General features: G+C 42.8%; 1 protein-coding gene and 1 pseudogene across 1 annotated transcript; both read left to right on the top strand.

Annotated features, from left to right (window-relative positions):
- Positions 1–591: 591 nt before the first annotated feature.
- On the top strand, positions 592–4,277 carry LOC118374297 (E3 ubiquitin/ISG15 ligase TRIM25-like). Its single transcript, XM_052493097.1, has 2 exons — positions 592–702; positions 953–4,277. Exon 2 carries the CDS (start codon positions 955–957, stop codon positions 2,185–2,187), a length of 1,233 nt encoding a protein of 410 aa, XP_052349057.1. The 5' UTR covers positions 592–702; positions 953–954; the 3' UTR covers positions 2,188–4,277.
- LOC118374294 (tripartite motif-containing protein 16-like) lies at positions 2,853–7,695 on the top strand (annotated as a pseudogene).
- The last annotated feature ends 4,006 nt before the right edge of the window (positions 7,696–11,701 follow it).

Here is an 11,701-nt window from a genome sequence, read left to right on the forward strand (position 1 = left end):
AATCCAAATTTTAAAAGGCTAATTGATCCTTAGAAAACCCTTTTGCAATTATGTTAACACAGCTGAAAACTGTTATCTGATAAAAGAAGCAACAAAATGGGCCTTCTTTAGATGAGTTGAGTATCTGGAGCATCAGTGGGTTCAATTACAGGCTCAAAAATGCCAGAAACAAAGAACTTTCTTCTGAAACTCGTCCGTCTATTGTTGTTCTGAGAAATGAAGGCTATTCCATGCGGCCCCGGTGCACAACTGAGCAAGAGGACAAGTACATTAGAGTGTCTAGTATGAGAAACAGATGCCTCAATAGTCCTCAACTGGCAGCTTCATTAAATAGTACCCACAAAACACCCATCTCAACGTCAACAGTGTGAAGAGCCGACTCCGGTATGCTGGCCTTCTAGGCAGAGTTGCAAAGAAAAAGCCACATCTCAGACTGGCCAAAAAAAAGAAAAGATTAAGATGGGCAAAAGAACACAGACACTGGACAGAGCATCCCGGAGTCGCCTCTTCACTGTTGACGTTGAGACTAGTGTTTTGTACTTATCCTCTTGCTCAGTTGTGCAACAGGACCTACCACTCCTCTTTCTATTCTGATTAGAACCCGTTTGCGCTGTTCTGTGAAGGGACTTTCATTTTGACTTGAGCTGCTAAGCAGAGAGGAAGTGGGAAAGCTGAGTTAGAAAGCTGATTGAATTTACCTGGGTAAGAGTACAGTACACTCTTGTCTTAACTCCTTCTCTTTATGATAAAAAGCTTTGTCTATCTCTAAAAACAATGTCAAAACTGTCAAAATTGTTTTGATATCACTACAAAAATGATCTTACATCTAACAATACATTTAGTATTCTGAAAGTTAATTACTGTGTAACGATGACTCATTACAGGAATGTCTATACTGTTTAACGTTGATTCATTCCAGGAAGTATTTTATAGTTATTTTATTGTGTTCCAGAAATGGCGTCCTCTAGCCGTCTCCTGTCTGAAGAGCAGTTCCAGTGCTCTATCTGTCTGGATGTGTTCACTGAGCCTGTCTCAACTCCATGTGGACACAACTTCTGCAAGGTCTGTATCAGCGGATACTGGGATACAACTGACCTGTGCCAGTGTCCAATGTGTAAGAGGACATTCTACACAAGACCAGAGCTCAATATCAACACAGCATTCCGAGATGTTGTAGATTATGTTAACAGGATCAGGGTCAAAAACAGAGAAAAGTCCCCTGCTGAGGCTGGAGAAGTGGTCTGTGACATCTGCACGAGGATGAAGCTCAAGGCCTTGAAGTCCTGCCTGGAGTGTCAGACCTCTTTCTGTGAGACTCACCTGCAGCCTCATCAGAGAGTCACCGGCCTGAAAAGGCACAAGCTAATAGACCCCGTTGAGAACATGGAAGACAGGATGTGTAAGAAGCATGACAGACAGCTGGAGCTGTTCTGTAGGACCGACCAGACTTGTGTGTGTCAGTTCTGCACTGAGGCAGACCACAAGACTCACCACACCGTCCCTCTAGAGAAAGAGTTTGGAGAGAGGAAGGCTCAGCTGGTGAAGACGGAGCAACATGTATGGCAGATGATCCAGGAGCGACTAGAGAAGGTGCAGAAGATCAAACATTCAGTAGAGTTCAGCAAGATAGATACACAGAGAGTGATGGCAGACAGTCTGCAGGTTTTCACTGATCTGATGGATTCCATTGAGAAAAGCAAGAAGGAGCTCATTGAGGAGGTTGAGGAGAAGCAGAAAGCAGCAGAGAATCAGGCTGAAGGGTTTATTAAAGAGCTGGAGCAGGAAATCAATGACCTACGTAGGAGACACACTGAGTTGGAACAGCTCTCACACACCGAGGACCACCTCCACCTCCTCCAGACCTTCCCATCCCTGTACACCACTCCAAACATCAAGGACTGGTCTGAGATCAGTGTTTACAGTGAGACGTGTGTGGGGAATTTGAGGAGTGTTTTGAGAAGCTTTGTGTCTGAGCTGGAAAAGACAGTGAGGAGAGCATTTTCTGAAAAATTCAATAATGCAATGGAGGACTTTCATGACGTCAATCTGAAAAAGATGCAGCAGTATGCAGTGGATGTGACTCTGGACCCTGATACAGCCTATGACAGGGTCGTCCAATCTAAGGACAAGAAACAGTTGAGAAAAGGAAGAAAAAATCTCCCTGACAACACAGATAGGTTTCGTTGAAGTTAGTCTGTCCTGTGAAGAGAGGGCTTCTCCTCAGCGAGATTCTACTATGAGGTGTAGGTGGAGGAGAGGACTTGCTGGAAGTTAAGGGTAGTAATTCCAATTTGATTTGCAGTGTTGTTTCTACACATTAATCACGTTGAGTCAAAATGAGGGAATGACCTTTGAGGTTTTTGGATTGAAGTTTACACACCTTGAGTGATATATAGAAACGTGCTGAATGATGTATGAAGGAGTGTATTGTTGTTTGTTTGTTTGATTGTTTGTTTGTTTTGTTTGATAAATATCACCAGATTGGGTCTGCTGGATGATCGAGATTACACCCTAAGGATTAGTGGTGACTCTGCAATGAGGTTGACAGTGTGTGTCATATTGGGAGTATAAGCCAATTTGGAAAAATTGTTTCAACAGAATGTGTTGTTACTCGCTTTGACATGTGTTTTAGAGATTTTCATTGGGAATATTGGTAGTAACAAACGGTGTTTGTTTGAATTTCTTGAAACGCTTGACTGGATTTCCTGAATCAGAGATTCACTGAAATGAATTGTTGTTCTGAATTGTCCTTTCTCAAAGTGATGGTGACTACAGATGGTATCTAAATGCATGGAAGAGATAATTTGACCAAACGGTGTAGACCTCAAAACCCCCTCTAACCGGCTGAAGATATGGCGCTCAGTTCGGCCCTGTCCTGCACCACTTCTATCAAGAGACCTGAGTCTGAGCCAGCAACCGGTGTACAGCATCCAGTTGAAGTTATCAACTGCCTTTTCTCTCATGCCCTTCTCTCAAGAGTGTGACAGGAGTCCACATGGAGTGAGCATGGAGAGATCCATTCCAAAACTTCTCTTATGTTGCCGGTATACTGGTTGACAAATGGACAATACACAATAGGAGTTGTGGTGGGACTCAAGTGAGACATTGAAATTGGGACATTGTCATGGGCCATCCACTTTGAACTGTGAAGCTATCTGAAGAAAAATGAAAAAATGCCAGAAGATTGAATGCCGGGAAACGGAGGGGGTTGGTCAACTGTGCCCGTAAATATTTTAAACTTTTCTGAAATAGTTTATTTTGGGGTATCAGTTTGATTGTGGAGGTCTACACACTGCTAAATGTATAGCAATTTAGGCTAAGAATGCATTGAGATAGTGATCTGTAATTAATCATGATGAGAGAGTTAATACTAGAATTTTGAGATTAATATTTTGTATGTTAATATAAATGTACATTCTGCCAGTGTTGATGTGTTAAATTGAGGGTTTACATTTTGAGTGATAGAACCAATGTGAATGCTATTCTCAACATGCCTTGGTGAATGGAAAGGTGATCTCTGATCGTGAGAGGGAAACTGATCCTAATCTATTTGACCTATATCCATTACCAAAATGAAATGTTTAATGATAATACTCAGGAATTATAGCAGGTTTGTGCTAATGGTGCATAGCCATAGGTGTTGCCTTATAAATAGTGGGATTGTGATGCTAGTCCTGGGTTATGTTCATTGGGCAGTAAATGGAAGAAATGTTACTTAAAACATCTTAAGGATTAGCCACTTTTTTTCAATTTTCACCGAAAATGAAATACCCGAATCTCACTGCTTGTAGCTCAGGATCTGAAGCAAGGATATGCATATTCTTGGTACCATTTGAAAGGACACACTTTGAGGTATAATATAACACAATAGATCTGGTAAAAGATAATACAAAGAAAAAAACAACCATTCTTTTTTTGAACCATCATCTTTGAAATGCAAGGGAAAGGCCATACTGTATTATTCAAGCCCAGGTGCAATTTAGATTTTGGCCACTAGATGGCATCAGTGTATGTGCATAGTTTTAGACTGATCCAATGAACCATTGCATTTCTGTTAAATTTGTTTTAGCAAGCATGCTCAAATGTTCCTAATTTGTTTATTAATACATTTTTTATGTTCAAAATTGTGCAGCCATGACTAAGCATTCTTAGAGACCAGCTATGTAAGTAACAGCATTTTTTTGTAAAGGTCACTCTACTCTGCCCAACGGTCAAGTGTTGGGCTGACTAGTCTCATTATTTCAATAATTAATCAATATTAAATAAAGAATTGTTTGACGAAATGACAAAGTCTCTATCAGTATGAATTTCCACGACAAAGTCACTCTGAATAAGAGTGTCTGCTAAATTACTCAAATGTAATGTCAAAATGATTCTGTTGAAAACAACGGGTGGACATTTTGGAAGCAGTTGTAACGTCGTTCTTCGTTTGTGGAAAGAGAGTCGGACCGAAATGCAGCGTGGTGGTTACTCATGACTTTAATGACTGAAGAGCGAAACATGAAATAACTATTACATATACAAAAACAACAAACGGAACGAGAAAACCTATACAGCCTATCTGGTGAAACTACACAGAGACAGGAACAATCACTCACGAAATACAAAGCGAAACTCAGGCTACCTAAATACGGTTCCCAATCAGAGACAACGAGAATCACCTGACTCTGATTGAGAACCGCCTCAGGCAGCCAAGCCTATACAACACCCCTAATCAGCCGCGATCCCAAATACTACAAACCCCAATACGAAAATACAATAACATAAAAACCCATGTCACACCCTGGCCTGACCAAACATATAACGAAAACACAAAATACAATGACCAAGGCGTGACAGCAGTCTCCTGTTCTTATAGATTGTTCAGATGGCAATGTCAGGAAACCAATGTGCACGCTTCAATAGGGCAGAAGTCTGTGTTGTTGGGATTCTGGAAGACCAGATAGCTACCAACAATGACAAGGAACTGCCATGTGGGGAATAATAAGTAGCTAGTTTCATCTTGTTCTTGGTACCATGTCTTATTTTGAGGTGTTTTGACTGATTATGTCAATGACAATATGGCTAAAATGCTCTAGCTAACCAACAACTGTGATGATGTATTTGAGAGACAAGGGTTCATTCTGCTAATTTATTTATGTTTTCAATAAACATTGGAGACAAAATATAGTTTACATGTTTCAACGTTCTCAGCCAACCCCGTCTGTTTTGCCCCATAGTTACGCACACGTTTGTTAATAAACAAATAACTAATCTATTATATGTCAGTGATTCAGACCCATTCAGCAATATGGCGTGCTTCAAATTCAAATAACTCTGGCTTCCTGCAGCATCGGGAGTTTACCATAGGAATACATAAATGTGCTATCACTATCTACTGGATTTAATGTATATGACCTCAAACTCAACCCTGGACCTCAAAGCCAATTCCACTGCATTTTTTATTGTCCCACTCTAATCAGGGACCAACAACCTCTCCCTCAATGTGAGCAAGAAAAAGGAGATGATTGTGGGCTACAAGAAAAGGAGGGCTGAACAGGCCACCATTTACATCGACAGGGCTGAAGTGGAGCGTGTTGAGAGTTTAAAGTTCGTTGGTGTCCACATCACCAACAAACTATCACGGTCCAAACACACCAAGACAACCATGAAGAGGGCACGACAACACCTTTCCCCCTCAGGAGACTGGAACAATTTGGCATGGGTCCCCAAATCCTCAAAAAATCCTGACTGGTTCCATCACCGCCTGGTATGGCAACTGCTTGAACGGCAAGCGGTACCGGAGCACCAAGTCTAGTTCCAAAAGGCTCCTGAACAGCTTCTACCCCCAAGCTATAAGACTGCTGAACAAGTAATCAAAAAGCCACCTGGACTACTTACATTTTGTTTTAACACTGCTGCTACTTGCTGTTCATATTCTAGGCATAGTCAATTTACCCTTACCTACATGTACAAATGACCTCGAATAACTTGTACATCCGCACATTTACTCAGTACCGGTGCCCCCTGTACATAGCCTCGCTATCGTTATGTAATTCTACTGTGTTACTTTTTTTATTTTCACTATATTTTACTTAGTAAATATTTTCTTAATTAACTCTATTTATTGACCTGCACTGTTGGTTAAGGGCTTGTAAGTAAGCATTTCACAGTAAGGTCTACAACTGTTGTATTTGGCGTATGTGACAAATAAAATTAGATTTTCTCAGCAATTAGATTTGATTTAGACTGGGGACACCAGGTGTGTGCAATTAATTATTAGGTACAACAGAAAACCAGCAGGCTCCGAACCTCATAGGGTTTGAGTTGAGTACCACTGGTATGGTTTGAAAACAGCCTGACTCTAAAAATAACTCTGTCCCTTTAAGAGCAGCAGAGCAGGGAGGACTTGAGTGGGGATGCCACTTTGCTTTAAAAAAAACTTGTGAGCAGGAATTACATATGGTAACGAAATCTCATACTCTTTACACAAGTTTCACAAAGTCTACCCTTCATCAAGACAAAGAGGAGTAAGCACACTCAGGTGAGTAAAGAGAGAAACAGAGATATTTACCTGGATGTGTGGGATTCTGACATAATCATTGCACTTCCTGTTCACTGAGCCTGTAAGGTCTGTATCAGTGGATATTGGGATACAACTGACCTGTGCCAGTGTCCAATGTGTAAACAAATATTCCACCGAAGACCAGAGCTAAAAACCAACACACCATTCAGAGATGTTGTAGATCATTTTAAGATGATCAGAATCAGACACAGACACAGACGAGTCCCCTGCCGAAGCAGGAGAAGTGTCCTGTGACGTCTGCACTGGGACAAAGCTCAAGGCCCTGAAGTCCAGCCTGGAGTACCTGACCTCTTTCTGTGAGACTCACCTGCAGCCTCATCAGAGAGTCACCGGCCTGAAAAGGCACAAGCCAATAGACCCCGTTGAGAACCTGGAAGACAGGATGTGTAAGAAGCATGACAGACTGCTGGAGCTGTTCTGTAGGACCGACCACACGTGTGTGTGTGTGTCAGTTCTGCATTGAGACAGACCACAAGACTCACCACGCCGTCCCACTAGAGGAAGAGTGTGGAGAGAGGAAGGTTCAGCTGGGGAAGATGGAGCGACAGATAAGGCAGATGATCCAGGAGCGACTAGAGAAGGTTCAGATCAAACATTCAGTAGAGTTCAGCAAGAGAGATGCACAGAGCGAGATGGCAGACAGCCTGCAAGTATTCAGTGATCTGATGGATTCCATTCAGAAAAGCCAGGCTGAGTTCATTGAGGTGGTTGAGGAGAAGCAGAAAGCAGCAGAGAATCAGGCTGAAGGGTTTATTGAAGAGCTGGAGCAGGAAATCAATGACCTACGTAGGAGACACACTGAGTTGGAACAGCTCTCACACACTGAGGACCACCCCCTCCAGAGCTTCCCATCCCTGTGTACCCCTCCAAATACTAAGGACTGGTCTGAGATCAGTGTTCACAGTGAGCTGTGTGTGGCGAATGTGAGGAGAGTTTTGAGGAGCTCTGTGTCTGAGCTGGAGAAGACTGCTAGGAGAGCATTTTCTGAGCTTGAGGAAAAATTCAATAAAGCAATGGAGAAGTTTCCTGACATCAATCTGAAGAAGATGCAGCAGTTTGCAGTGGGTGTGACTCTGGACCCTGATACAGAAAATGCCTTTCTCAGCCTGTCTGTGGACGGAAACAAGTGAGAGGTGTACAGAAGCGGCACCCGCTAACACCGCAAAAAATGTTGGTAGTTTCAATAGCTCTGTCCTGGGAAAAGAGGTCTTCTCCTCTGGGAGATACTACGATGAGTTGTAGGTGTAGGGGGTGACTTGCTGGGAGTTAGGAGTGGCCAGAGAGTCCATCGACAGGAAGGGGTTGTCACTGAGCCCTGAGAATGGATTCTGGACTGTGGGACTTTAAAAAAGGGATAGTTGTCAGGCCAACAACTCTCCTTCTCTAACTATATTCATTGAGAAGCCCCAGAAAGTAGGGGTGTTTGTGGATTTTGAGGAGGGTTAGGTATCCTTCTACAATGTGGAGGCCAGGGCTCATATCTACTCTTTCATTGGCTACAATCACTGAGAAACTCCATCCATACTTCAACCATGCTAATCTTGGTGCTGGTAAAAACACTGCCCCATTGGTCATTACTCCTGTCAATTACAAAGACTGAATCAGAGTCCTCTAAAGTCATGGAGGTTTCAGCAACACAGAATCGGCAATGTAATAAAAATTACGAACCTGACAACGCTGAAAACGAAACGTGTTTGTTAATGCAAAATGTGAATAAGTGCTTAAGCCTGTCTTCTCTGGTGATTTCTACATTTGTTTTTTCATACTGCTTGTTCCTGCCAGCACCTGGGTCTAGACTGTGACAGAAAAATTATGTATTTACCACATTTGTTGGTTATTTAACAATGATTTACTTAACAAACAGTAAGATATTTCTGTCCTATAAATGCTGTGTTTTATGGTCTCCACTCTAGCACCCTGCAGCTAATCTGGGTGTAGGGTTTTACTGGAGATAGCTTGAGCTGACAATTGATTGATATTTTGGTGATGAAAACCAACAGCCACATTCCATTCTATGATTAGTGGTGCATGTGAGCCATATGTCTATGTCTGACTGAGCCTGCATTCCATAGACAATAAATGGTGTATGTTTAACCCGAGATAGAGAAAGCCTGGAGGAACAGAACAAGGGCCTCAGTATTCCTAATTATCCTGGCATGTGGGGAAACTAAGACGAGGTAGGGTTCAAAATAACACCAGAGGCAGATAAACAGGAGATGAACCCAGAGTGGCTCTCTCGTTTAGCCATTTTGCACCGTTGTTGTGGATGGCGGGTCACAAATCTAAATGTGTATTTGAACCCCAAAATGGTTGAATTCAAGAAGTTAACAATGCCTACCAATCAATGTTTTTGAAACCAGTGGATAGACAGTGAAAAATGTGCTTTTGCAACAGCTGCATAGTGTGGATCCCAGCCTATGGAATAAAAGTAGGGCTTTTATTGCTCAATCTAATTCATGCTGATAAAAAAAAAAGTCAATAAGCCGAATGGACACATGTTCAAACTCGCACACTTTTAATAGACTTGAAGGGGTAATCTGTAGTTGCTGCATCCATTTTTGGACTTATAAATGATATTATTGTAAAGATATGATTTCATTGTATTATTATATGTAGTAGAAAGAGATGGGTTTGAAGAATCCTACATAATCAACCCATAAAGTTTAAAAAACGGGTTGTGGATGAAATCTGTTATTCTGTGGGTAATATAATGGCGGGTTTTCAGACACCGTAAGTGAGGAATTTGTGAGCATTTGGTCAAGATGGTAGTAACTTCCCTGAGACAGAGTGACCAAATTTGAGCTACAGCTAGTGAATGAAAGAGAGAGCAGGTAATGGGAGAACGATAGGGATAGAGAGCAGACCGGTCAGATATTTCTCTCTCTCTACTTTCTAAGTTGCCTTATTAGAACATTCTCAAAGCTTCTAAAACTGACAAAACACATTCTAAATCTTCAACTAAACTTGCCAGACTGAGTTAATCTATATGGCTCTGGCTCTTCCTAAATTGAGCTGCTGTGTCTCTTTCATTTGGCTAGGTTGATAACTGTTCCCTATGTAGAGCGGCTCCAATCAATGTAGCCAAGGGAGTGATTAACAGAGCATGTCAGGTGTCCTGCTGCATCAGATACATGACCTCTCATTACCTCTCTCTCTACCTCTCCACCGCTCTCTCTACCACTCTCTCTCTACCTCTGTCAGCCAGGTCACCCATGATACAAATTAGTATTCGACATCCATCCATGTCTGAGGACGTTGGAAAATGATATGGAAACCGGACGCTAGGGGCAACAGTGAGAGCTGCTACCTTCAAGTAGGTTTCTGTTTTGCTACGGCGTTGTGGACAGGGATACTGGATGTGCAAAAGCATCTGCTTTTGATTCCAAAGGTTGCAATATTGAATCCAGCGATAGAGTTGTTTTGATATTTTTGTCTTAAGCCTAACCCAAACCTTAACCATTCTGAGTCAACGCCTAAACTTACGGATTTGTAGTTATTGTCTACACTTTAACTCCCACATGTTTTGAGGTGTTTATATAGACAGTACCAGTCAAATGTTGACACACCTACTCAAGGTTTTTCTTAATTTTTTACAATTTTCTACATTGTAAAATAATAGTGAAGACTTCAAAACTATGAAATAACGGCCTCCCGGGTGGCGCAGTGGTTAAGGGCGCTGTACTGTAGCACCAGCTGTGCCATCAGAGTCCCTGAGTTTGCGCCCAGGCTCTGTCGTAACTGGCCGCGACCGGGAGGTCCGTGGGGCGACGCACAATTGGCCTAGTGTCACCTGGGTTAGGGAGGGCTTGGTCGGTTCCAACCACCTTGTCTTTGTAAGATGAAGAGTAGGTGAACGGATCACCTCTGCATGTGTGGTTCCCACCGTGAATCATGGAGGAGGTGGAGTTGTGATGGTATGGGGATGCTTTGCTGGTGACACTGTGATTTATTTAGATTTCAAGGCACACTTAACACAGCATTGTGCAGTGATACGCCATCCTGGTTTGCGCTTACTGGGACTATAATTTTCTTTCAACAGGACAATGGGCCACAGTGTCTCCTGACCCCTCCTGTCTCAGCCTCCAGTATTTATGCTGCAGTAGTTTGTGTCGGGGGGCTAGGGTCAGTTTGTTATATCTGGAGTAATTCTCCTGTCCTATTCGGTGTCCTGTGTGAATCTAAGTGTGCGTTCTCTAATTCTCTCCTTCTTTCTTTCTCTCTCTCGGAGGACCTGAGCCCTAGGACCATGCCCCAGGACTACCTGACATGATGGCTCCTTGCTGTCCCCAGTCCACCTGGCCATGCTGCTGCTCCAGTTTCAACTGACCTGAGCCCTAGGACCATGCCCCAGGACTACCTGACATGATGACTCCTTGCTGTCCCCAGTCCACCTGGCCATGCTGCTGCTCCAGTTTCAACTGTTCTGCCTTACTATTATTTGACCATGCTGGTCATTTATGAACATTTGAACATCTTGGCCATGTTCTGTTATAATCTCCACCCGGCACAGCCAGAAGAGGACTGGCCACCCCACATATGCTCTCTCTAATTCTCTCTTTCTTTCTCTCTCTCGGAGGACCTGAGCCCAAGGACCGTGCCCCAGGACGACCTGACATGATGACTCCTTGCTGTCCCCAGTCCACCTGGCCATGCTGCTGCTCCAGTTTCAACTGTTCTGCCTTACTATTATTTGACCATGCTGGTCATTTATGAACATTTGAACATCTTGGCCATGTTCTGTTATAATCTCCACCCGGCACAGCCAGAAGAGGACTGGCCACCCCACATAGCCTGGTTCCTCTCTAGGTTTCTTCCTAGGTTTTGGCCTTTCTAGGGAGTTTTTCCTAGCCACCGTGCTTCTACACCTGCATTGCTTGCTGTTTGGGGTTTTAGGCTGGGTTTCTGTACAGCACTTTGAGATATCAGCTGATGTACGAAGGGCTATATAAATCAAATTTGATTGATTGAATGACCCAAAGCACACCGCCAGGTTGTTGTTAGTGGGGTTTTAAATTCCTATATGTTTTGTTGCCAAAACCAAATTCGCACTCTTTCTATTTCATTAATGATTTGTAAGTTCATTAATTATGCATGAAGTAGATCGAGACCAGTCTTAAAAGCCAGGTAACAGCGTTT

The sequence above is a fragment of the Oncorhynchus keta genome, chromosome 3, assembly GCF_023373465.1.
Source record: "Oncorhynchus keta strain PuntledgeMale-10-30-2019 chromosome 3, Oket_V2, whole genome shotgun sequence".
Taxonomy (NCBI): domain Eukaryota; kingdom Metazoa; phylum Chordata; class Actinopteri; order Salmoniformes; family Salmonidae; genus Oncorhynchus; species Oncorhynchus keta.